The sequence below is a fragment of the Strigops habroptila genome, chromosome Z (genome assembly GCF_004027225.2).
Source record: "Strigops habroptila isolate Jane chromosome Z, bStrHab1.2.pri, whole genome shotgun sequence".
Taxonomy (NCBI): Eukaryota; Metazoa; Chordata; class Aves; order Psittaciformes; family Psittacidae; genus Strigops; species Strigops habroptila.
In genome coordinates this window covers 19,728,728-19,754,459 of record NC_044302.2, presented here as the reverse complement: position 1 = coordinate 19,754,459, position 25,732 = coordinate 19,728,728, and the positions used below count along the sequence as shown (strand labels likewise).

At 49.6% G+C, this 25,732-nt stretch overlaps 3 protein-coding genes across 25 annotated transcripts in view; 2 read left to right on the top strand and 1 right to left on the bottom strand.

Moving 5' to 3' along the window:
• MBTPS1 (membrane bound transcription factor peptidase, site 1) overlaps positions 1-16,569 on the top strand; it is a 32,669-nt gene extending 16,100 nt beyond the window's left edge. For 3 of the 6 annotated variants that reach the window (XM_030512300.1, XM_030512301.1, XM_030512302.1), the window contains exons 16-23: positions 7,862-8,018; positions 8,813-8,937; positions 9,963-10,040; positions 10,704-10,844; positions 13,197-13,328; positions 13,830-13,962; positions 14,619-14,749; positions 15,758-16,569. In XM_030512300.1, coding sequence (XP_030368160.1) covers positions 7,862-8,018; positions 8,813-8,937; positions 9,963-10,040; positions 10,704-10,844; positions 13,197-13,328; positions 13,830-13,962; positions 14,619-14,749; positions 15,758-15,954 — 1,094 coding nt within the window. In that variant the 3' untranslated portion in view covers positions 15,955-16,569. Of the gene's footprint in view, positions 1-7,861; positions 8,019-8,812; positions 8,938-9,962; positions 10,041-10,703; positions 10,903-10,933; positions 10,954-13,196; positions 13,415-13,829; positions 13,963-14,618; positions 14,750-15,757 lie in introns of those variants that run through there. The other 3 variants (XM_030512304.1, XM_030512305.1, XR_003995080.1) reach the window with 3 other exon arrangements.
• A 3,112-nt stretch (positions 16,570-19,681) lies between these two features.
• Positions 19,682-24,560, top strand: SLC38A8 (solute carrier family 38 member 8). 4 transcript variants are annotated; one of them, XM_030511376.1, is made up of 10 exons: positions 19,682-19,909; positions 20,665-20,863; positions 21,053-21,206; positions 21,359-21,463; positions 21,756-21,813; positions 22,070-22,184; positions 22,295-22,442; positions 22,522-22,721; positions 22,916-22,967; positions 24,320-24,560. In XM_030511376.1, the coding sequence occupies exons 1-10, from the start codon at positions 19,736-19,738 to the stop codon at positions 24,414-24,416; spliced, it is 1,302 nt and encodes a 433-aa protein (XP_030367236.1). In that variant the 5' UTR covers positions 19,682-19,735; the 3' UTR covers positions 24,417-24,560. The 4 variants fall into 4 exon arrangements, 3 of the variants coding, with proteins under 3 accessions (XP_030367236.1, XP_030367237.1, XP_030367238.1); XR_003994980.1 differs by having other exon boundaries at positions 19,726-19,909; positions 22,916-23,860; positions 24,147-24,560; XM_030511377.1 differs by having other exon boundaries at positions 19,726-19,909; positions 24,147-24,560.
• Positions 24,486-25,732, bottom strand: part of NECAB2 (N-terminal EF-hand calcium binding protein 2) — a 108,787-nt gene continuing 107,540 nt past the window's right edge. For 14 of the 15 annotated variants that reach the window (XM_030511362.1, XM_030511363.1, XM_030511365.1 and 11 more), the window contains 2 exons: positions 25,349-25,440; positions 24,486-25,204 (listed from right to left, as the gene is read on the bottom strand). In XM_030511362.1, coding sequence (XP_030367222.1) covers positions 25,176-25,204; positions 25,349-25,440 — 121 coding nt within the window. In that variant the 3' untranslated portion in view covers positions 24,486-25,175. Of the gene's footprint in view, positions 25,205-25,348; positions 25,441-25,732 lie in introns of those variants that run through there. The other variant, XR_003994978.1, reaches the window with a different exon arrangement.

Below are 25,732 nucleotides of genomic sequence, written 5' to 3'. Positions count from 1 at the left end.
TTGTTGAGGTGATGATCGGAGGGAAGTCAGGGTCAGTTGCTGGCGACCTGAAGATACCTAGCTGGTGGGCTATAAAAGTGTTATAGAGCAGGCAACAGCGTACAATTGAGTTCATTGGCTGTTTTCCCCCAAAATCAAATCCCCTTGAGGTACACATCGGACTTCCCCATCTTCCCGCATTACCCACCAAGTATATCCAGGTCCCTGAACAAAAGCAACCCCACGAGTGGGTTTGCCTTTACCTGAAGCAGGAATAACCCAGACTGTCTTCCCCAACAAATTCTTTATGTGCACCACAGGAACTTTATCCCCCTCTACAGTACGTAAAAGTTCTGATTGGGCTGGGCCAGCCCTGTTGGCAGATCCCCTACTGTTGACCAACCAGGTGGCTTTTGGTAAATGTGTATCCCAGTGTTTGGAAGTCCCAACACCCATTGCTCTCAGTGTAGTTTTTAACAGCCCATTGTACCGTTCGATTTTCCCAGAGGCTGGTGCATGGTAGGGGATGTCATATACCCACTCAATGCCATGCTCTTTGGCCCAAGTGTCTATAAGGTTGTTCCGGAAATGAGTCCCGTTGTCTGACTTAATTCTCTCTGGGGTGCTATGTCGCCACAAGACTTGTTTCTCAAGGCCCAGGATAGTGTTCCAGGCAGTGGCGTGGGACACAGCGTATGTTTCCAACCAGCCGGTGGTTGCTTCCACCATGGTAAGCACAGAGCGCTTGCCTTGGCGGGTCGGTGGGAGTGTGATATAGTCAATCTGCCAGGCCTCCCCATACTTGTACTTCAGCCATCGTCCTCCTTACCAGAGAGGCTTTAACTGCTTGGCTTGCTTAATTGCAGCACATGTTTCACATTCGTGAGTAACCTGGGCAATAGTGTCCATTGTTAAGTCCACCCCTCGATCACGAGCCCATCTATATGTTACGTCTCTGCCTTGATGGCCTGAGGTGTCATGGGCCCACCGGGCTAAAAGTAATTGACCCTTATGTTGCCAATCCAAGTCCATCTGAGCCACTTTAATCTTAGCAGCTTTATCCACTTGTTGGTTGTTCTAGTGTTCCTCAGTGGCCTGACTCTTGGGTACATGAGCATCTACGTGGCGTACCTTCACCACCAGGTTCTGCACCCGAGCAGCGATATCTTGCCACAGTGCAGCAGCCCAGATGGGTTTACTTCTGCGTTGCCAGTTGCTCTGCTTCCATTGCTGCAACCACCCCCACAGGGCATTTGCCACCATCCATGAGTCAGTATAGAGATAAAGTACTGGCCATTTTTCTCGTTCAGCAATGTCCAAGGCCAGCTGGATGGCTTTCACCTCTGCAAACTGACTCGATTCACCCTCTCTTCAGCAGTTTCTGCAACTTGTCGCAGGGGACTCCACACAGCTGCCTTCCATCTCCGATGCTTTCCCACAGTACAGCAGGACCCATCAGTAAACAAGGCATATTGCTTTTCACTCTCTGACAGTTCATTATATGGTGGGGCCTCTTCAGCACGCGTCACCTCCTCTTCTGGTGACATCCCAAAATCTTTGCCCTCTGGCCAGTCTATGATGACTTCTAGAATTCCTGGACGACTGGGATTTCCTATTCGAGCTCGTTGTGTAATTAGTGTGGCCCACTTACTCCATGTAGCATCAGTTGCATGATGTGTAGAGGAGACCCTGCCTTTGAACATCCAGCCCAGCACAGGCAACCGGGGTGCCAGCAGGAGCTGCGCTTCAGTTGCGATCACTTCTAAGGCAGCTCGAACCCCTTCATAGGCTGCCAGTATCTCTTTTTCAGTGGGAGTATAGCTGGCCTCGGATCCTTTATATCCCTGACTCCAAAAGCCAAGGGGTCGACCTCGAGTCTCCCCTGGAGCTTTCTGCCAGAGGCTCCAGGTAGGACCATTCTCCCCAGCTGCGGTATAGAGCACATTTTTCACATCTGGCCTGGTCCGGACTGGTCCAAGGGCTACTGCATGAACTATTTCTCGTTTAATTTGTTCAAAGGCTTGTTGTTGCTCAGGGCCCCATTTGAAATCATTCTTCTTCGGGGTCACGTGGTAGAGAGGGCTTACAATCAGACTGTAATTAGGGATGTGCATTCTCCAGAACCCCACAACACCTAAGAAAGCTTGTGTTTCTTTCTTGTTAGTTGGTGGAGACATTGCTGTTATCTTGTTGATCACATCTGTGGGGATCTGGCGACGTCCATCTTGCCATTTTATTCCCAAAAATTGAATCTCCTGTGCAGGTCCCTTGACCTTATTCCGTTTTATGGCAAAACCGGCCTTCAGCAGGATTTGGATTATTTTCCTCCCTTTCTCAAAAACTTCTTCCGCTGTATCACCCCACACGATGATGTCATCAATGTATTGCAGGTGTTCTGGAGCTTGCCCCTGTTCCAGTGCAGTCTGGATCAATCCATGGCAGATGGTAGGGCTGTGTTTCCACCCCTGGGGCAGTCGGTTCCAAGTGTACTCGATGCCCCTCCAAGTGAAAGCAAACTGTGGCCTGCATTCTGCTGCCAAAGGGATTGAGAAAAATGCATTGGCAGTGTCAATTGTGGCATACCACTTGGCTGCCTTTGACTCCAGTTCATATTGAAGTTCTAGCATGTCCGGTACGGCAGCACTCAATGGTGGTGTGACTTCGTTCAGGCCACGATAGTCTACTGTTAGTCTCCACTCTCCATTAGACTTTTGCACTGGCCATATGAGGCTATTAAAGGGTGAGCGGGTCCTGCTGATCACTCCTTGGGTCTCCAGTCTATGGATCAGCTTATGGATGGGAATCAAGGAGTCTCGGTTGGTGCGATATTGCCGCCGGTGCACTGTTGTGGTCGCAATTGGCACTTGTTGTTCTTTGACCTTCAGCAACCCCACAACAGAAGGATCCTCTGAGAGACCGGGCAAGGTGGACAGCTGCTTAATTTCCTCTGTCTCCAAGGCAGCGATACCAAAAGCCCATCTATACCCTTTTGGGTCTTTGAAGTACCCTCTCCTGAGATAGTCTATGCCAAGGATGCATGGAGCCCCTGGACCAGTCACAATGGGGTGCTTTTGCCACTTCCTCCCAGTCAGGCTGATTTCAGCTTCCAGCATAGTTAACGCTTGGGATCCTCCTGTCACTCCAGAAATATAAATGGGTTTCACCCCTTGATACCTTGATGGCATCAGAGTACACTGTGCACCGGTATCTGCTAGAGCCTTATACTTCTGTGGGACTGATGTGCCAGCCCATCTGATCCACACAGTCCAGTAAACCCGATTATCCCTCTCCTCCACCTGGCTGGAGGCAGGGCCCCTCTAATAGTGATCATAAAATTCTCCACTTATGTCTTGTAGAAAGGGATTAGTATTCCTTATCACAGGAGCGGGAGTAAAATCAGCTCTTTCACTCCATCTGGGAAGCTGCTCACCAGAGACTGGAGCAGCAGCTTTCCTGGGAGGATCATCCTTGACCATTGTTCTCCTCTTCAGTTCACGCACCCGTTGCTCCAGAACTGAGGTAGGTTTTCCATCCCACTTTCTCATGTCTTCTCCGTGATCCCGCAGGTAAAACTATAGGGTGGCCCGTGGCATGTACCTCCTATATTTTCTTTCTCGAGCAGTAGGGCACCTTCTCTTAATAGCTGAGACATGGGTTGGTACGCGTGGGGAGCTGGATAGATCGGATAAATCATCTCTCAATTGTTTGAACTCCTGGGGCAGTTTTTCCATAGCTGAAATGATGGAAGGGGTGAGATTGTCTTCGAACTCTCGGAGTTGACGAATCAGGCAATCCACTGTTGGTGATATTCCGTCATTCCAGGTCATTGATGCCAATGTGTGGGCATATGATGATGGCATGCTCCATGTAAGTTTCTGCCACATGGGTCGTGTACATTCGACTTCATCTGGATCTACAGATGTGTACCTGGCATCCGGTCTACGATAGATCATCTCTGTAATGGCTGATTCCCTCAGGGACTGGATGCCTTTCTCTACCGTGGTCCCGTTGGCTGAGCGACTCGTAATATCGTCCTTGTAGAGAAACCTTTCCTTCACAGCTGCCAGGAGCCGCCTCCAAAGACTGAGGGCTCGCTTCTCTCTTGCAATCGCTGTGTCAATTCCTCCTTCCTTAGCAAGTGATCCCAGCTGCTTGGCTTCCCTACCTTCTAGTTCGTGACCGTCGGCCCCATTGTCCCAGCATCGGAGCAACCAGGTGACAACGTGCTCCCCTGGAAGACGGGTGAAATCTTTTCGCATATTCCGCAGCTCGGTTGAGGTCCGGGGTCGAGAAGTCACCTCTTCTTCTTCTTCCGCTTCCTCTGATCTACGTAGTAGTAACTCTTGTTCAGATGCTGTTCCGTGTAGTAATGGCATTGGGTCTTCATCTTTCTTCGCTTCACGGGTTGCTCTTTGTGCCTCTCATTTGCTTTTGCTTACAGGGGCAACAGACGTTGTCACAAACTGGCCATTTGGTTTAGCTGCAGTGTTTGTCATTGTGGTTGGAGTGGCTGCAGTGTCTGCCACTAGGGTTGGAGTGGTTGCAATGTCTATTGCTGGAGTTGGTGCAGCTGTTGTGCTTGGGAGTTGAGTAACACCAACAGCTGCATTGTCTGTTGCTGTCAGGGTTTGAGTAGCTACTGTACTTGTCACTGGGGTTGGTGTAGCTGCGGTGCTTGGAGTAGCTGTGTTGTCTGTTGTGGTCAGGGTTTGAGTAGCTGCTGTGCTTATAGTTGGCATAGCTGCATTGTCTGTTGCTTTGCCATCAGATCCAGAGACATTTTTTTCCCTTTGAAGGTGCTGGATAGTGTTGAGCAGGGCTCTGTAGGCGTAGGCCAAGCCCCAGCACGTTGCCATGATTTGTCCCTCTCTGCTATAAACAGAACGACAGCACACCTCGTTTAAAGTGTTTTACTAGTTTTTCTGGATGTTGCACTTGTTCAGTGGTGAAGTTCCAAAGCACTGGAGTGGCCCACTGGCCTAGATGCTTGTCCATACTATCCCACACACCCTGCCACTCATGACTGTCCAGCCTCAGGGAAAATCTCTTGGTGGTCCACCTATGTCATTGTCTAACCCTAGACCAGATTTGAACCCGATACTGCTTAACTTTTGAGATTAAACGAATTAGGATGTTCCCAGGACGGGATTGCCGTGGGTAAAACACACTCCGTGTGTTTGCCAACATGCTGATCCCCAGCACAATCAGCAGGCAGGTTTCAAGGGTATTCAAAGGCCATCTAAAACCTTCAGAACTCTCAACTGCTGTTGCAAATAGGCTGGTGTTGGAACGGGGGGTGAAAGGGAATGCTTCCTTCGTAAGTTGACCCCCCGAGGAGAAAAAAAAAGATATGCAATTGCTAAAATATTTCATTATATACCTCCCAATGTATAGAGGTGATGGCCACGCTGGAAGCACAAACCGGACCAGTTTCATGATCAATGAGTCTATTGTATTACAAGTCATTACCATGAAGTACAGTGAAACAAGAACCTTAGCCCAGGCCCTCCAGCCGATAAACACTAAAACAGCAAATAGTGGCTGTAAGTAAAGTACAACATGCTGAAACTCTTGAGACCAAGCGCAACAAGTCTGAGAGCCAAATAATCACCATTGTGGCGAGTAGTAACAATGAGTGCTTATCACAAATACGATTAGACACACTCTGGTCAGATCTGTCGTTATCTCAACCCTTCGTGCCCCACTTTGGGCGCCACAAAGAAGTGTCGTGGTTTGAGCCCAGCTGGTAACTCAGAACCACACAGCCGCTCGCTCACTCCCCCCCTTCTTCCTCCCCCCACTCCCGGAGGGATGGGGAGGAGAATCTGAAGAATGTAACTCCCACGGGTTGAGATAAGAACAGTCCCGCAACTAGGGTATAATACAAAACCACTGCTGCTACCACCAATGATAATAATGATTAGTGAAATAACAAGGGGAGAGGATACAATTGCTCACCACCCGCCGACCGATACCCAGCCCGACCCGAGCAGTGATCTGGGCCTTCTGGGTAACTCCCCCCAGTTTATATACTGGGCATGATGTGCTGTGGTATGGAATACCCCTTTGGCCAGTTTGGTGTCCAGTCTCTGTTTCCTCCTGGCTTCCCCTCCTCCCTGGCAAAGCATGAGACTGAGAAAGTCCTTGGTTGGAATAAACATTACTTAGCAACAACTAAAAACATCAGTGTTATCAGCATTGTTCCCAGGCTGAAAGTTAAAATCACAGCACTGCACCAGCTACTAAGAAGGAGAAAAATGACTGCTATAGCTGAACCCAGGACAAGGAATGCAAAGAAAAGTCCTCATGATAGTAGAAAAATATTATAACAGTGGATGTACTTATTTATATGCTGATATTTAGTTGCATAAAGTGTTGTTGCAGATGCTGACTTGGGAATCTAATAGAATTAGGGCAGTTTTCTATCCTTGTCATGAAAAAATGAGAGGGAAAGCCCACCTCTGAGTGGGATAAAAACCCCTCTGTGTTCAGTCCCACAAAGGCAGAACTGTACTTGCCAAAATATTTTGTCATAGTCAAAATGAACCATGACATGAATAGCAGACTAAAATCAGGTGCCCATTCTAGTTTGTTTTTTTTTCCCTCAGCAGCGGCATTTTAAAACATTGATCTTTGTGGATAGATAAAAGAGTGGGGAAGTATTCCATCCAACTAATTGTGATAGCAAAGTAGCATGTGGCTTGTTTCTTCTGTGTGTATCAGGAAGGAAACCTGATAGATTTGCCAGGCAGGGGGCAAACCAAGCAGTCCATGCTCTTTTCTGCTCCAGTCTGCCCCTCCATTTAACCATGACATGCTCCAACAAGACCCTCTTTTCTTTTGGGCTGTGATGTTCAGTGGACTATAAAGTGAGAGTGTATTCTCCTCACAGTTTTCTATATCTGCAAATGTTGTCAGTAGTAATCTCTTATTTGTCTTGTTTCTTCAATAAGTATCTCACCATTGCTTTTTGAATTCAGTGGATGTTCAACTGCATACAGCAATGGTAGAAAAGTAGTTTCCCTTCTGAGACCACTAGTTTTATTGTTGGTAGAGAGCAGCATTAGGGGACTTCTCTCTCCTCTGATTCACCATTACATTTTACCTTATTTCCTGAGTATTTTGTTGGGCTTCCAGAATTTCCTCAATGGGAAGAAGTGAGAGGCAAAAAATGCGGTAATCTGTGGTCCCTCTACCACTTCTCCCTAGCTTGTATTGCCTTCAAACTTGGTGAGGGTGCACTCTGTCCCATCGTCCATATTAACATGGTTTCTACAGGATCTTTATCAGAAAGCTTTCCAAACACAGACTGCCTGAGCTTGCAGAATTGGCCTCGTTGCAAGGGACCATGACATGTGGGGCCAGCATCAGTGGTTTATTGGGTAGCTCAGGGTAGCATCCTGTCAAAATTTGTCTTGTCTGTGAGGATGAAAATTCCATCACCTCTGTGGGCAGTCAGAAACTGAAGAAGCAAAGTTGCTTGATATTTATAATCAATCTAAAAGCATAAGAGTTTTCAGGAAATAGAAGTATATTTTTCTGATTGTGTTGTTCAGTGATGCAGAGAAGGCTGTGCTTCTTCACAGGGGTGGGAGAGGGTTATATGAAGTGGCAACAGCACTGTAGTCAGGTCTGCTAAAATACAGCTGTAGTTTTCAAGGTCTGAATCAAAGAAAGTTTCAGAGTAATTGTTTTCCTGGCTGCAAGTCTGCAGTAGGAAGTGGAGTACCTCTGACTAGAATTGCATGTAGTTTAGTTGGATCAGCAGTGAATCTTCTGATTGTCCTCCTGTGCCACAGTTTGGCTCAGTTTATGGAGCATGAATAGCAGTAACATTACAGTGAACAGCCTGGTCAACTCTTGGTTTTGCTTTTACACACAGGCACTTTACTGATGGTGGACAGTGAGGAAGAGTATTTTCCTGAAGAGATCACCAAGCTGAGGAGGGATATTGATAATGGACTTTCACTTATAGTGTTTAGTGACTGGTACAACACATCTGTGATGAGAAAAGTCAAGTTTTATGATGAAAACACAAGGTACTGATTTGTGTCAATTCTTTGGGGAATAAAATGCCATAGAATTGTCATTTTACGCAATATTACCCTAAAAATCCCAGATGTGATACGCTGCAAGATGTGATAAGCTGTAGCTTCAGGAGAATAGCTACCTATTTTATCATGATTGCAAAGGGCCCTTTGGTAATGTAATCTTTTAAAGTCAAGAAAAATGTACAATGAAAAGAAGAAACTGGAGACTGACAAATTAAAATGGATGTGTTTTCACTTTCAGGGAGCAAAACAGAAAGTGTGCCTTGCAAAGAGTATTGCCAGGTTGTGCACCCATTGTTGAAATTACTCCAGTGTGTCATATAAAGAGAAAATATGCAATTTATCACCAATGGTGATAGATACCCTCATAATTACTGTAGTTATCAGCCTGTTTCCTGTTAAGCTAGAAAGATCTGTTCTGCAGTTTGTGAGCAAGTAACATTTTGCTTTGTTAGAAAAATGAGAAGCAGATCACGTCTGTCGTTTTTGCCTCATGTGAACAAAGAGCCTAAGACTGATTTTTTTACTAGCAAATTGAAGATTTTTATGGAACTAAAATGCACTGAGAACTTTACATTAGTATTATTTAACTTCTGCTCAAAAGCATTGGTATCAAAGAGAGACAGCTGCTCATGTGCCCCTGGAGTTATATAAGATGTAGTTCATTATTTAAGTGACTTTGAAAAAGTCTGCTTCTGGGAACGCACCTGACTTTTCATTATACAAACTCTAGAAGTATATTCTGTATACTAATAACCTGTGTTATGCTGTCATTTTCACAGACAGTGGTGGATGCCGGATACTGGAGGTGCCAATATACCAGCTCTCAATGATCTGCTTTCTGTCTGGAATATGGCCTTCAGTGATGGGCTCTATGAAGGTGATTTTAGCATGGCAAATCATGAAAGTGAGTACTGGAGTCCGTCTCCTACACGGGCTACAGTGTGGTGTTTAGAAACGAGTTTTCTGTGAGAACAAGGTTGAGCAAGAGTCAAGGGAACCACTCACATTCATTGAAGAGGGTTTCATAAGCATGCTTAAATGATTACTTCCTTTGTAGACTGTATGTGAAACATTTTCAGTTCAGATAATCAGTGTCCTCAGTTTAGGCTTGTATTCCAGTGTTCCAGGTGCTGACACTCTGAAGAGTATTGTTGGGGTGTGTCTGTATTTGTCTGGGCTTTAAATATTAGTTGTAAAGATGAAGCCTTTGGTTTTAATTTTGCAGTTACATGGAAATTTGAAATTCTGGAAGAAGAAAATTGATAGGAACTTTTTCCTTGGAATATGCCAACTTCAACATGCACCACAACATCCTGTTTTAGAAATTCCTGGTTTTGAAATCTTTTGGATTGTTCCCCATAAAATGAATATGTTTGATTAGTTTCAAGTTCAAACTTGAAACTTTTTTGTGGTTAGGCCACAGATCTGTGATCTCACAGTTTTCTGACTTTCTAGATCTAGCCAGTCTTTCTTTTTATCTCACCAAGTCACTTGATGTTTTCATTTCATTGTTTTGTTCCCAAATCTCTTGGTCTTCTGACTGGTTCATTCAGAAAGCGTATGTGAAAAGAGAAGACACCAGCATTGATTAAAGGAGTCAGGTTCTCTGTAGTATAAATAATGACTGCTAGTGTGAAATACTAAATTTCTTATTGCATTTGATTAAGCTTTTCAGTTTAAAAAAGATAATGTCAGTTTCCTAAACTGGAAAGCAGTATGAAACATTTGAAAGCAGTATGTAAAGGTGAAACTGCAAAAGCTGTGCTTAGAAATGTCTTCTCTGTGAATACACATATTGATCAAAATATGCAGATTCAGAGCAGTGTTCCTGGGAATGTTTTCTTCTGTGCTTAACAGCTCACTGAAATATGGTGGGAAGGGAAGGAGTGTCATTTTTAGTCTAAACTGCAATTTTGTGATGTCTTTCAGTGAATTATGCATCAGGATGCAGTATTGCAAAGTTTCCAGAAGATGGCATTGTCATTGCACAGACTTTTAAGGATCAAGGTATGTGCTTCCTTGTCCTTTTTTTGTGTTTTGAGTAGAACTTTGGCGTCGGTGCACAAGCAGAGTTACAAAGTCTAAAGGTGTAAGATGCAACTGGCAGGTTTACAGGATTTGTCTTGCAGTTGCTTGTTACAGAGAGACAGATGTTGTTGTTCATGGAATGTCTCTAATCTCTTTTGTTAGTTCCATAGTAGATTTTCTTGTAGGAATAGGCAGGCATGGCAGCAAAGTAAGATGGCAAAGAGCAGCATGCACCGCGATGGCTGATTCTTAAGTTACTGTGTCCTGTAGCATTCTGCAGAAGGACTAAAACAACATGAAGTAGTGTGTAAGGCAGAAGGTTATGATTTTAAACCTGTAGCTGAAAATGTTACGATTTTTCATTCGAGCATGTTGAAGATAATCCAGGTTGTGAGGTCATTTTCTGCTTCTCCACCAAAGAAGGAAAAACATTAATATCAGTAGGAAAGTTCACAGTCAGGGTCTTGGAGCAGTTTCATTTTTATCGTAACATCGTGGGGTTTTGAAACATTTTGCATAAATGTATGTCATGAAGAGTAACATAGCTGCAACTGTAAGTTTGCACTGTAGGCTGAGTTCACTTACCGGTAAATTGATGTTGATGCTTTGCAGGCTATGAAATTTATTTGTGCTTTGCTTTAGGTCTTGAAGTTTTAAAGCAGGAGACTGCTGTAGTTGAAAATGTCCCTATTTTGGGACTTTACCAAGTTCCTTCTGAAGGCAGTGGCAGGATTGTTTTGTATGGCGACTCTAACTGCTTGGATGACAGCCATCGACAGAAAGGTGTGTAAGCTTTGACATGCAAGAATAGTTACTGTCTTAAGCTGATAACTATCGTATGGGGCTTTTACAGCTCCCCTTTATATCTGAAGTAGCTTTTTCTAGGGACTCTCTAAATATTCCTAACTGGGGATTCATCTTAGTTCTGCAGAGCTCTGTTGAAAATGCTGTAAGGAGCAGTTACAGTAGAAGAGCACCCCAGTTAAATAGGCCCTCTGATAGATGGGACCATTCCGCTCCCTGTAGGCCCCTTCCCTATTTTTCTTTCCACAAGCTTTGTGGGCAGGGCTGGTTTTGAGGTGGGTTTTTTGCAGGGTGGGGGAGAGATGGGGATTGTTGGTTGGGGGTTTTTTTGCTTCTTTGGGGTGTTTTTGTTCCACATAGTTGAAGTCGTGAAGAGGCATTAGGGGATCTCTTCACTTTTTCCCCGGTTGCATTTTCAGAATGTTTAGGTAGTACCATGGGTCTTATGTTTTGAGTTTGCTCATCAGTGTGCCTTGTTTCCTGTGAGGATTTATGGTAATGTTCAATATTTTGGTTGTGCGTTACTATTTTCAGGCTGTTCTACTTTGACACAAACCAGCTGGTATAAATATGTCAAAAAGTAGGGATTTCTTTTTGAGTTTTCAAAGCATTTGTTTGCAACTCAGGTAGCAAGTGTGCGAGTTGTGTGTGATTTCTGTGACTCCTGGAGAAGCTATTCTCTCTGCCTACACACTGTGGTTGGTCCTTAGAAAACTGTTTTTCTAGCACTTTGTCTGATCTGACTTTTCAAAGTTTTAAGAGATTGAATGGGTTTCTCATGACACATAAAGCACAAGCTGGTAGATCTGTGGCTTGAGAGGCCAAAGATAATCCAATATGTGAGTGAGGTCTTTTTCTGCATTTCCACTGAATGTGATGTTCAGCCTGAATTCTCCTTTTGTAATGAAAAGTACATTTATAGTTTTTTAAGTTTTGTCACCAACATTTTAAAATACTAGGTTATGTCATCCATCCCTTGCCCAATTTATTTAAGACTTAAGTCCCTTAGCTCCTGCCTAATCTGTCTGTAGCTCATTTCTTTCTCTCCCAAATATTTTCTTTTTATTTGAAAGATCTCTGGTTTCTCCTTATCTGTCTTGGGGTGGCTTCTAGTGAGCTGCTGTAACACTAACATGTTGGTGCCTTGTGTCCTTGCTGTAGGTTATTGAAAGCACTTAGTATAAGAGAAGATACACAGCTTTAAATTAAGTAACAGAAAACAGTGCTTTGTGAGCTCCCTAATGCTGTTAAATTCAGTGTGACCTGTAAGGCAAGAAAAAGTGGAAGGTTCTAAAGAAATCCTTTAAAATTAGCTTTTAAATTGTGAAGCAGGAGGTATGTCTCCTGCAGAGACATCGGAGACTTTAACTGAGGTAAATTCCTAACATTAGTGAATATAAATCCTTAAAATCTGATTGACCTCTTTAAAAATCAAAGGTGAGGGTTTAACGGACACCAGGATTATGAAGATTAATTTCCATTCCCAGCCAACTGTTCCTGGGGGGAGAAGTTCTGAGAAAAACAGTTTGCTGTGTAGTGGAAATAGCTGATAAGGCACTGTCATACTCCTGCAAGTGGAAGTTTTAGAGAGTTGTGATGTTAACTGGCTGAAATGCTTATTCCTTAGAGGTAGCTCTGGATAAGGTAGCAGTAATTCAGGAGAGAATCAAAATGAGGGAATGAGGGTTCATGTGCTGTTGAAGTGCAAAGGAAAACTGTGATCAAGTATACTGTGGCATTGATTCCCAGCCTGCTCTGTACCCCAGCTGCTGCAGGTACTGCTTTAGCTGAGACATAGCCAGAACCTTCCATTTATTTGAGTTTTTTAAGCTTGGAAAAGCAATAGAGTCATAACTTTCCACTAAGAATACTACCTTGTTCTTACTTTTCTTTGCAAGGTATTTATTTTGTCCTGTCTTCTCTGTTTGCCTCTTAAAAATTATATCAGAAGCTCTCACCTTCCTGTGTTTCCACACCAAAAAACCTCATAATTTTTGTAGAGACTTGGACGGCCTTGCACAGCCTTGATATTTGAGACCTGTTGTTTTATGTCTTACTCTCCAAAAGAGCCTGATTTATACACAAAAGAAGACATTTTATGACAGAACACATTGGTTTTGTGTTTGTGTATTGTGGCGGGATGTTGGGTGTGTGTTGAAAGTTGCATCTTTCAGAAATTGGGCCTAGAACTTCAGTAGGAGAAAAGTAAGACCCAGAAATACTTATTGTACTTCTAAATGTCATTACAGCCTCCTTGACAGAAAGATAAGCCAGTTTAAATGTGGCATAATGCATATCTTGTTTTGGGGTTTGGGACTATGAAATCCACAGATTGCTTTTGGCTCCTGGATTCCCTCCTGCAGTACACTTCTTATGGGGTGACACCGCCGAGTCTCAGCCATTCGGAAAACAGACAGCGCCCGCCATCGGGAGCAGGCTACTCTCTCCCTGAGCGGATGGAAGGTGAGATCCTTCATTACCAAGCGACTGAGGGAGCATCAGAGTGAAATTTAGGAGGGCTCGGGCAGACTGAGTTATATGCCAGTAAGGTTAGACTGGTGTGAGTTCTACAATGTCCTGTTGTTTTTCTAGGAGAGAGCATTTATTGTAGGGGTTTGTCATGGTATAGTTGTGATTCAACTGAAGAAAATGTTCTGTTCATAGAGTAGGAATTTTCAGATGCCTAGGTCTGCTGAGAGCATTCTAGTTACTTGCTACAGAGTGTGTATAAAGCGTTCAGTCTTGTCTCACGTGCTGCCAGCAAAACCTGGATTACCTGTCGCTGTAGGTGCAGTTTTACTGTTTTGTAAGGTACCCTTTGGTTAATTCTAACCCAGATTTAGCTGTAAGTCGTCACTACAGTAAAGAGCCCCTGGTTTGACAGCAGCACTGTTTAGCTGGAGTGAGTGTTGGGAACTCTTATCCTAGCAGTCTTTTGGTAACCTGGTCTGTCTCTCCGGTGAGTTGCAGGTAACCATCTGCATCGATACTCAAAGGTGCTCGAGGGTCACTTGGGAGACCCTAAACCCCGGGCCCTGCCTGCTTGTCCTCACCTGTCCTGGGCCAAACCACAGCCTTTGAATGAAACTGCTCCCAGGTTAGTATATGTCTGTCTTATGGTTACACAAGAAGTCTTGTGTTTGAGTTCAGCTGAAAAATTATTTGTTCCATCTGCTTTTGAAAGGGACAGCTGGAATGCCTTTCCTAGAGAAACACCAGATTGCCAAGAGGAAATTAATGCCTCTTCAGTGAATAATTCTGACTCACCTTATTGCTACAGTATGAAACTGGGGGATTTTAAAAATAGCTTCACAAGTCACTGTTGTGATTGAGTGATCCCAGCTTAAAGTGAATGGTCTTGCTTAAGTCCATCGTCACTGCATGCCTTTGAAATAGTTTTCTGAAGCAGTTTCTTGGACAGCTTGCCTAACTGTGCTTGCTGGTTGTATCATTTGTCAAGTCACTTGTCAGCATATAGCCTGTATTTGTCTGCTGAGCTGCTAATGGTTACTTTTGGTAGTCTGCGTGCAAGAGACTTGTTAGTGAATAGTTGCCAATCCAAGCGTGAAACTGTGGCATCTGAATTTAACTTTGGAGGCCTGCAGACTGCAGAGCCTGTAGAATGGATCTTTTGGGTCCAAACCATTGAGCTATTTGTAGGCTCCAACTATCACTTTCTCTATATGTTTCTACAAAATTCCTTGCATTACTGAAGTAAATGGGCAGATAACTCTGTCTATAAATTGCTTCTAGCAACCTTTGGAAACATCAGAAATTACTGTCAATTGACCTCGATAAAGTGGCTTTGCCCAGTTTTCGACAGAACCGACCCCAAGTGAGACCATTGTCCCCTGGAGAAAGTGGTGCGTGGGATATTCCTGGAGGTAAATACTGAAAAGTTTGAAAGCCACTGTTTTGCTTTGCTTTTTGTATAAGCTTTGAAAAAACAAATACAGCACAGTCAGAAGAGGGGCCATGTGTTTATTTTTAGTTGTGAAAAACATGCCAATAATAGTGTGGCTGTGTTGTAAAAGGATGACTGATGAAACCTGGGAGAAATAGTTTTGCATATGAATAGTTTATTCAGAAGCATGTGTGACATACTGAGAGGAAGATTTTGGTGGGTGATTTTGGGGTTGGTTGTTTTGGTGCTGTTCAGACTGACGGGTGTCAGCAGCAGTCCCTGTCCTTGGGAGCTGTGGCTGATATCTTCTGCTAATTAAAATTCCTTGTGTCAGTGCACAAGAGCAGAGTCCGGAAGAGTTTGTCTGAATGGTGCCTTGGACAAGGTGTTACCCTAACAAATGATGTAGAGCACTTGAAACAGATTTAAGTCCAGTGGTGGGCTGCTCTCCTGTACAAGCTTAGCACTGCAGGCCCAGCTGGAAGCAGTGTGAAAGCCTCTCATGTGCTTTACCAGTGTGAGCTGCTAGACCAAAAGATTCCTGGGAAAACAAAGGGTCTGGTTCTCTAGCTCATCCTCACCATCTGCGTGCACAGTCTCTGGAGCAAGCATGCAATCACTTTCATCCTGGCATCAGGATTTGGTGTGATTTGTAGAAATTACCTAGTGGTTAAATTATGGTCAAGTTTGATCTCCCTTCTAATGCAGAACAGAAGATTGTTGTTGCTGGGGAAATCTGGGTTATACTTTCATGTGCCCAAATAAGTCGAGGTGGAAATGCTTTTCTGTAATGTTTGCATCCTGTCTTATTTTTGGTAATCAGTCTGCAGTTGTTAATCTTCCTGTCTGAAATGTAATCTGATTAATAGCTGTTTTGTCTTTGAACAAGAGTTACTGTTGGGTCCTTTTGGTAGATGGTGCTAGTACTGTAAAGACATCGTAGTTCATGTGGTCACTAGTCACTTCCAAACCTCTTTACCTTTCCTAGGTATAATGCCTGGCCGGTACAACCAGGACGTAGGACAGACTATTCCAGTCTTTGCTTTTCTTGGTGCCATGGTGGTTCTGGCGTTCTTTGTGGTGCAGATCAACAAAGCGAAGAGCAGGCCAAAGAGACGGAAACCACGAGTGAAGCGACCACAGCTCATGCAACAGGTTCACCCACCAAAGACACCTTCGGTGTGAAAGCTCTTGCTTGCCAAAGATGACCTCCTTGTACCAGCTGCTTTCCTGGGCCATCCATGGTCCCCAGTGAAAGTGCTAGTTGTGTTAGTAGTCCACACCTGACATCATCTCATAGTCTTTGGTTGCTCGAGAATGAAAAAAGAGGACCTCAGTTGATCATCTGTACATAAAACAGCAGCTTTAAGCAGCCGAAGCCACCAAAGACTTGAATACTGTTTAAATGGCTGCTTAGTCACTACATATCCCAAGAAGGGGGAAAACAGACCTTTTTTTTTTTTAAGCTGACCAAACGAAAATTTATTTGTTTAGAGGCTATTTTCTATATTTATTTTTGGGGAGGGCGGGGGGAAAAGTCACTTTAAGGACCTCTGCTAAGGAAAAAGTGCATTTTTCTGGATGGAATGCAATTTTCTAGAACGGTATTATGCTGAAGAGTTAATGTGCACCATGACAGGAGGAAGGGGATGAGGTAGACCAGTACAAATCAGTGAGACATACTCCTGCAGTTTATTTTTATAAAGCCAACTACCATGATGTTTTTGTAATTTTTGGTCACGATTTCACCATTTTTGGTGAAGCAGATTTTCAGTAAATATGTTATCTATATGAAGCAAAGACATGTGCTGCCTGGCTCTGCTTTCCACTGCCGGTCACAGAGAGCAAGTTGCAGCCCAAGCTGCAGACTTCACTTTGGAGCAGAACCTGGGGAGTCATGCAAATGGCACTGACCCTCAGCAAGCACAGAAGAAACTGTTGTGTGGATGGCCCTAAAAGTGTAGCGTGGTGTGTCACAAAGCCAAAGTTTGCAGAGCTTTGTCCTGCTTTAAAGCTTGCAACTGATCAGAGATGATCAGAGGAAGATCAAACTCATTGAAGATGCTCCAGGAGCTGGAGCACCTCTGTTCTGGAGACAGACTTGAGAGAGCTGGGCTTGTTCAGCCTGGAGAAGAGAAGGCTCTGGGGAGACCCTAGAGCAGCTTCCACTGCCTAAAGGGGCTACAAGAAACCTGGAGAAGGGCTTTGGACAAGGGCCTGTCAAGGCCAAGGACCAGGGGGAATGGCTTTAAACTGACAGAGGGTAGATTCAGATAAGGTATTAGGAAGTTCTTCACTATGAGGGTGGTGAGGCCCTGGCACAGGGTGCCCAGAGAAGCTGTGGCTGCCCCATCCCTGGCAGTGTTCAAGGCCAGCTTGGACGGGGCTTGGAGCAACCCATCTAGTGAAGGTGTCCCTGCCTGTGGCAGGGGGTTGGAACTGGATGAGCTTTAAGGTCCCTTCCAACCTAAGCCAGTCTGGGATTCTGTGACTTGTTGCAGATTTAAATAAGGATGCCCTTATTTAAAGGCACAAGTTGCCCCGCCCATGTGGTGTTGGTTAACATTGCCATCACTGAAATAGCTTTTCTCTTTTGCAGCAAAGCTGCGAGGTTTCCCTGACAGCTGCTTTTGTCACTGCTCCAAATAACAGGACCTTTTCCCAAGAGGAGGAGGGAGCTGGTGGCTGCCTCTCTCAGTGAGCAGAAACCGTGTCCAGGCAGAAAAGTGGTGTGTACCAGCAAATGGTCCCGGTGAGCCACTAGGCAGCTCGCCGGCTCCCATACTATCCTGGGCATAGCTGGAGGGGGAGAATGCCAGGGACAGCCCCAATGGGCCATCTGGCTGCACCCACCCAGTTCAGGGCCTACAGTCATGGATGGTGGTGGTGGGCCTTGGGAAGGGTGCTGCAGGAGAGAATATTTCTCCTGTAGCCTGGAGCAACCTCCCAAGATGTGGCTGTGGATAGGGTTTTGCAGTTCACGAGTGTCCTGCAAAAAAGATTGGGAAAACCCATTTTCCCTAACCCAGAAAGCAGTTGGCTTTCCCCAGGCTGCCTTCCCTTCCGAAGATGAGAATGCACTGGGTGAGGCAATATCCTGTTGCCAAGACAGAGAAGACACTGAACTTTCACTTTGGAGCTGTTATTGGAAGCTCGTTGGGGCTGAAGAAGTGGTCCTGAGGTTGGGCTGCTTGTGCCATCCCAATGGGGCTGGAGCGAGCCCATTGCTCCTTCCTCTCCAACCATGCACCTGTGCCAGAAGGGAGGGATTTTCTCCATCTCAGCCATGGCATCAGGGTCTCTCGTAGAACCAACCAGCTCTGCAGGGCATATTGGTTGCAAAAGAGCTGTCAATAAAAGTGTAAAATCTTTAGGACCAGACCTCAGAAGGGATTGCAGGTAGCAAAGCATAATTATAGTTGGTGTTTTCATTTGTCCAAAACATGGGCTGTCCACTTGCATTCTTGTACCTTTGTCTTCAAAGACAATAATGTGGAAAATAGATAGTCGGCCCTTTTCCATCAAAAAGAAGGGAGGAGGGCACCTGCTGAAGGTGGGTAAAGCTGCCAGCCAACAGGAACCCTTGGGTTATGGCTTGTGGCCCAGTGGCTGGAGCACCCAGATAAACAGGAGAAAGGGGAGAGAAATATAAACAAGGGAGCTCAGAGCCACTGAGCAGAGAAACTGCCTGGGGCTGCTGTGCTGGTGTGGGAGGTGGGCTGCATCCCTTTGATTTGAGGCACTCCCATCAGAGGCAGCCTGGAAGGCTTTAGTGCTAATGAGGAGGGGTGCTAATGAGAGATGACAGCTCCACCGCAGCATTTAAACCAGAGTCAAGCTGTATCAAAGCGCCAGTCCGAATTAAGAGCCTTTCCCAGTGGCTGGTATTTTACAGCCCAGTGGCCAATTTCTAAATCGTAGAGGCCAATTATTTCCGAAGCCTTTGGTGTGCAGCTAATGAAGGCCTGGAAGGGCCATGCTAAATGGTTGTAAGCCCCGTAGGCGGCAGAGATGTAATGGAGGTGGCAGGCACAATTAGCCATCCATAATTCCTCCTAGCAGCTGATTAAAGTCTCTTTATCCGTCTTACTGACATCAGAAGGGCACATATTTGGGAAATCAAAAATGCATTAGGGCCTGTCAGCCAGCGTTGGGGGCTTGTGTGCTGAGCCCTGGGGTGGTAGCATGTACTGAGAGTGGCACAGAGCTGCTGCATGTCCACAGTGTAGGATGAGCCCATCATCCCTATGGGGTGCAGCCTCTTTTGTGTGGGTCCTCTGTGGCATCAGTTACCCCATCCTGTTATCCTAGCACCCCTTTTCCCTGTTTGGAGCAAGGAATGGGGTGCGATGGGATGAGTTGGCTCCTTACTAAGGTCTCCTGAGTGCAGGAGCACCCCAGTGGGCTTTTAGCTGCTGCAGAGACACCGAGGGGTGCTGGCCTTATCCTGCACCCAGTGAGTGGTGCAGGATGAATGGTCTGAAGGGCACTCACTGCAGCTGCCTTTCCTTACCCTCTCTGACCCGAGATGCTCCAAAATGTCCCATGGTGGGAATTTCATGGGACATGAAATGAATGGGGTGAATACAGCCGGAATGGGGAGCGTCCAGGCTGAGCCCCATGCTGGGAGCTGCTAGGGCTGCTGGTTTTCCTTGGTCTGTACGAGCTCTTTGAGGCTCGGGGGTGCTCACAGGCAGCGGGACACGACCGCTGGTCCCGACCTGGGGGTGTGCACGAACTGCGGTCCCCCCACTCTCCATCCACTGGTCTTCAGGGCGACGCCGCTGCCCTGCACCCGAGATGCGGCGGGATCAGGACGGGGCTCGCGGAGTGGGGGGTCCCACGGGCGGCTCGTGCCCCGCCTCCCGCTGCCCCCTCCCCGCTCCCCGCAGTGGGGGGGGGTCCGCGGAGGCCCGTCGGAGGGGTCAGCGCTGCCGCGGCCCGCCCGGCGCAGAGCCCCGCCGGGATGGAGCGTGCGGGCGAGGCCCGGCCCCTGCTGCCGCCGCCGGGTCCCGCCAGGCTCTCCTCCGCCGGCGCCGTCTGCATCCTGCTCAAGTCGGCGCTGGGCGCGGGGCTGCTGAGCTTCCCCTGGGCCTTCGGCAGGGCCGGCGGAGCTGTCCCGGCCCTCCTGGTGGAGCTGGTAAGGGGGGAGCGAGGGGCCGCGACCGAGGCGAGGGGCTGGCGGCAGCGGCGTCCCCGGGGAACCCGCCACGGTGCTTGGGAGGCAGCACCCGTGTCCCGAACCGGGCTGGAGGGTGAACAGCCAGGGCTGGATCCGCCTTAGAGATGCTCTTTGCATCAGCATAACCTACAGTATAATTGGGTGGCTGGTACCAATTGACAGGCTGGAAAAACTGTGGCTGTTCAGCCTGGAGAGCAGAAGCTGCGTGGAGACCTCAGAGCAGCCTTCCAGTGTCTGAAGGGGGCCACAGAGAAACTCTTTGTCAGGGACTGTAGTGATAGAACAAGGGGTAATGCGTTTAAACTGAAACAGGGAAAGTTCAGGTTAGATGTAACGAGGAAGTTCTTTACTGTGAAGGTGGTGAGGCACTTGAACAGGTTGCTCAAGGAAGTGGTAAATGCTCCATCCCTCGCAGTGTTCAAGGCTAGGTTGGACAGAGCCTTGGGTGACGTGGTCTAGTTTGAGGCATGCCTGCCTATGACAGGGGGGTTGGAACTAGGTGATCTTAAGGTCCTTTCCAACCCATTCTATGATTCTATGATCCTACCCTACATGCCCCAGACCACCAAATCTAGATCTAAAGCTTCACCTAGGGCAGGTTCTTCAACCGTGTGCTGACCCATGTTACCCAGATGGCCACCTGATTGCTGGCCGTGGCTCTGCTGGTCCCCCTGGGTCCAGCGGTGACTTCTTGCCGGGTCCTGTCCCTGCAGGGCTCGCTGGTCTTCCTGGTGAGCGGGCTGGCGGTGCTGGGCTACGCGGCGGCCCTCAGCGCCCAGCCCACCTACCAGGGGGTGGTCCGGGCAGTGTGCGGGGCAGCAGTGGGAAAGCTCTGCGAGGTCTGCTTCCTCCTCAACCTCTTCATGATCTCCGTGGCCCTCCTCAGGGTGGTGGGCGACCAGCTGGAGAAACGTGAGTTGTTTCCCTCTGTAGCTTGTTGGGGAGTGAGGGGAAGGTGGTCCCGTGTGGGCTGTGAGCAGCCCCAGGATTTTCTTGGGACGCCTGAGGTCATGGAGCTCCCTGGCCCTGCCATGGTGTGATGCTCCCGACCTCCTTGGGCCACCCTTCGGGTACAACTGACCTCCCCACTGCTCCCCACAGTGTGTGACTCCCTGTACCCCAACGGGACGCTGAGTGGAGCCCCCCTGTCACTGCCCTGGTATGCAGACCAGCGCTTCACTCTCTCAGCTCTCTGTGTCTTTGTCATCTTCCCGCTCTCTGTCCCCAAGGAGATCGGCTTCCAGAAGTACTCCAGGTACCACCTGGGCTACTCCCATGCTGTAGCCACCCCATGGCACCCTGAACCCCAGGCCACCTCCTCCCGAGTCCCTGCAGGGCCATGGGACCCCCCTGCTGCCTCCCGGCTGCCAGGGGTCTGTGTGCTGATGCTCTCCCATGCCCCGGCAGCATCCTGGGCACTCTCGCTGCCTGTTACCTCACCCTGGTCATCATCCTGAAATACCACCTGCAGACAGAGAGCCTGGGCTCACCTGAGCCCCCCCCACCCTCCAGGTACAGGGTTCAGCCCCACATCACTCCCACTCTGGTCTCTATGGCATTAGCATGGGCAGGGGGCAGCCCTGGGTACGGGGATATGGAAGGATGAGCTGGGGACAGTGCTGGCAGGGTGGTGGGTGGGTGGCAGCCCCAGCTCCAGCTTTCGCCCCAGCAATACCCCCCTTCTCCCAAAATTACCAGGTGAGAGGTTCCTACTGTGGCAGGCAGGCTTCACAGCTTATGCCACCAAGGTCCCCTCTGCCTCCAGAGGCTTCATGCTCTGTGCTTCTTCCCCTCGATTCCACAGGGCCTCCTCCTGGGCCTCCGTTTTCAGCGTCATCCCCACCATCTGCTTCGGCTTCCAGGTAGGTCACCCTGGCACCACTGTCCCCTGCTGCTGCGGCAGTGCCGGCAGCATCCTGGACCATGGGGACACTACTCCTTGCAGGGGGGTTGCAGGGAAGGGGACCCAGCCTGTGTCCAGAGGTGCCTGCAGGGCAGGACAAAAGCCCCTGGGGATGGGTGAGAGTGGGGCAGGGCACCCCTGGGTGGGAGAGAAGGCACTGGGGGTGGGGGGTGTCCCTGCATGGGGCCCCAGCGCCACCCCCCCTTGCTTGGCAGTGCCACGAGGCCTGCGTGGCCATCTACAGCAGCATGCGCAACCAGAGCTTCTCCCACTGGGTCGCCGTCTCTGTGCTCTCCATGCTCATCTGCCTGCTCATCTACTCCCTCACGGGTAACCCTAGCGCCAGAGCCCCTCACCCCCTCCTTCTCCCCCTTCTCCTCATCCTGCTCGGGGCTCCTCTGTCCTCCTCATGGCTACCCCCCCCCCTGCTCCTTTGGCAGGGCTCTATGGCTACCTGACCTTCGGCGAGGCCGTGGCACCCGACGTCCTAATGTCCTACCCGGGGAATGACCCGGTTGTCATTGTTGCCCGCCTGCTCTTCGGTGTCTCCATCATCACCATCTACCCCATCGTGGTGCTGCTGGGCAGGTGAAGGAGTGGTGGCCACGCAGGTGTCCCCTGGCCAGTGCAGCTCCACCGGCTGCCATCAGCCCCCCTGTTCCCCCAGGTCAGTGGTGCGGGATGTGTGGGTGACTCCCAAGCGCAGAGCCGCGGCAGTGCCCGAGGCACAGGAGCAGCGAAGCCGGGTGGCGCTGACGGTCACCTGGATGGCCGCCACGCTCGCCATCGCCCTGTTCGTCCCAGACATCGGCAAGGTCATTGAGCTCATTGGGGGCATCAGTGCCTTCTTCATCTTCATCTTCCCAGGCAAGAGTGAACACTGGGAGGGAGAGGAAGGGTGCCGGTGCCAAGAGTATTGCTGGGGCGGGGGCGGGTGCTGTGGCGGTGATGGGTAGTCCTCGCCCCATTTTGGGGTGCAGGGACATGTGCATGGGGACACTGCTGCGGGGCCTGGGTGAGGGGTGCCAGGCGGTGGAGCTGAGCCTCTGTGTTGGTGGCAGGGCTGTGCCTGGTGTGCATGACTGGGACCCGCACCCTCGGGCCACGCAAAAAGTGAGTGTCTGCACGCTTGGAGTGGTGGGAAAGGGCAGGGGGGCAGCTTCCCATGATCCGTGGCCCCAGCAAGGCCCCTGCGGTCACCCTGGCCAAGGCAGGAGGAGTCTCATGAGGAGGGGGATTTGAGGCACCTGTAGGCACTGGCAGCAGGACCCTGTGGTGGGGCTGAAGGGTGGGTATGGAGGGATGTGCCTCTAACATGGAGGATGTGCCTGGGTACCACAGTTGAGTCCAGGCACTGAGGAGGTGTCCATAAATTGGAAATGTGCCTGTGCACCAGGGGTGTGCCCAGGGATGTGACAAGGGATCAGGGATGTGTACCAGACCCCTTGAGCGAGGTTTGGAGACACTGCGGCATACAGTGGTGACTTCAGTGGGGGTCAGAGGGCCATGGTGCTCCAAGGCTGCAAAAGCCCATGTTAGGGGGACCTGGTATGTTGCTGGTGAGTTTTGGGGTAAGCATGTGCCAAAGTGTGTCTCTGCCCCTGGGGGAGCAGCGGAGTCTGAGTGAGGATGGAGGTGATGTGTGTGGGGTCCTGTCCCCCATGGCAGCTGGAGGGAGCACCCCGGGACCTTGGGGTCTTGGGCAGGAGGTTGGCCTGGGGGACCCACGGCTGTGTGGGCAGGAGGGAGGGTGACTCTGGGGATGCCAAAGCGCTGGGAGGCCAAGGCAGGCAGTGAGCAGGGGCACCCAGGTGAGCAACAAGGACTTGGAGAGGTCCATCAGGGAGACCCACCAGAGTGTGAACCTGGGACTGCCATCACCATGAGAGGGGACAACATGATCCAGGGTGATGGGGACAGCGAGGGACAGTCCCAGCCTGCCTGGGGCAGTTTGGGAAGGCGCACAGTGCTGATGACCCCACGATGGAGCAGCAGTGGGGTTTGGGGTGAGTGCTACGTCCTGGGGGCTTGGTGTTGGCCAGAGGGTGTGTGCCTGGGAAGAGGGGTCAGGGAGGTGCAGACCCGCAGGTTGCAGGGCTGGGGATAGAGCCAGGTAGGGCACATGGGGCAATAGGGTGGGGGCATGTGGGGAGGGTGTAGATGTGGATGTGGCTGTGGGGGGGGCAGATGTGGTCTGTGCCCCTTCGGCAGGGCCACCAATGCAGGCAGAACCGGGGATGGTCTCATGATAGTGTTGTCAGGCTTCTGACCAAGTGTTGTGTGTCGTTGCAGTGGGCACAGGGGATGCGCTGGAGGGCCTACTGGGGTCTTCAGCCATCCGTGATGCAGAGGAATGTGGCAGAGGAAGCTGAGACCCTGCAGAAGGCTCCACACATGGGGCTCAGGGGGTTGCATGTTACTGGGGGTCAGTTTGGTCCCACCAGCCCCTGCTTGTGTCCCCGCAGGGCAGCTCTCATTGCCTGGGGTGTCCTCTCTGTGCTCAGTGGTGCCTTCGTCTGCGGGCAGAGTGCTGCCCTGGCCGTGCTGGGGCTGCTGCGCTGAGGGCCATGGACCCCCCCTCATCGTGCCCCCCAGCATGACCCCTCCAACATGCCCTGGGCACAGCTACACTGCTGGATCTCATCATGGTTTTATTTGGCATGACCATCCCCATTGTACAGAAGCTAATAAAGACAAGAGAGGGAATTGGTGAGGGCACTGTGCCACGCACCCCGAGGGACCCCCACACAAGGTGGGGTGGGGGCAGGATGGGCAGTGAGCTCCTCACATGCACAGACAGACACACAGACAGAAGTACAGACCCCAGGAAGGGGGGGCATCGATCCCCACATCTACAAGGCACCCACTGCCACCATGAAGGAAACCCCTTGGGACTACCCACACCCCACAGAACTAAAGGGCACCCCAGGAGCAGGGATACTCCCCTTCGCCACCACCTTGACACCCCCCCCCCCATCATGGGTCCCTATCCCTACAGGCACAGCCTTCTCCTCTGGGTACTAGGGGGACCCCAATTTACCTCCTGGGGGGGCTTCAGCCTCCTGCTCCCACCCCTGCTCCTCATCACCAGCTCCCACTCCCTGCTCACCCATGCCCTGGGATACAGCCCCCCAAACCCTGTGGGAGGAATCCCCCCACAGCCCACCCCACTCCAGGGAGAGGTGACCCAGGTGATGGGGTAGCTGGGGGGGGGGACTCTGGAGTGCTGGGGACACACACAGGGGTTTCCTTCACTGCAGACAGGTCACACTGACCCATGCAGGGGTCACGGCCACCCCACAGCAGGGTAGGCACCGGTGGTCACTCTCGGGTCAGGGTGCACCAGGCAGCTGCAGGGGAACAGCACCAGAGGGTCACCCCTGTCCAGCCCTGCATCACCCTGACCCCCCATCCCACCCCTGCTCCCCACACTGGGAGTGGTGCTGGCTGCCCCGGGTCCCTGTGCCCACCGCGCAGGATGGACACCCTCCTACCTGGCACAGCCACGCTGGAGATGGCCTCGGGCTGGCTCAGCGTATCCACCTTGACATGCTGGAAGCCCTTGCAGCTGGCACTCTGCAAGTGCCTGTGCCCGGGTGGGAGAGAGTGGATGACAGTGTCCCCCTAAATCACCATCCCAGCTCCCTGCCACCCCATTGGCTCTGGCAGGGGCCGGGTGACAGCAGCCCCTTCACCCTCCCCTCAGGCAGAGTACCCTGCCATGGCTTAGGACAGTGAGACCTCCCACCCCCAATGTCCAAAGGCATCCCCCAGGCGGGACATGCACAGAGACATCCCAAGCCCCTCATAACCTTTACAGTGACAGCCCTAGGACAGACAGACAGACATATCCTCACCCCTAGGACAGACATATCATC

Excerpts from the sequence above, each read along its gene's own strand:
- SLC38A8 (XM_030511376.1), top strand. The coding sequence starts at position 19,736 with ATGGAGCGTGCGGGCGAGGCCCGGCCCCTGCTGCCGCCGCCGGGTCCC. Across the intron at positions 21,464-21,755 it reads GAGCCCCCCCCACCCTCCAG|GGCCTCCTCCTGGGCCTCCG; the intron begins GTACAGGGTTCA and ends TCGATTCCACAG. Across the intron at positions 22,443-22,521 it reads ATCGTGGTGCTGCTGGGCAG|GTCAGTGGTGCGGGATGTGT; the intron begins GTGAAGGAGTGG and ends CTGTTCCCCCAG.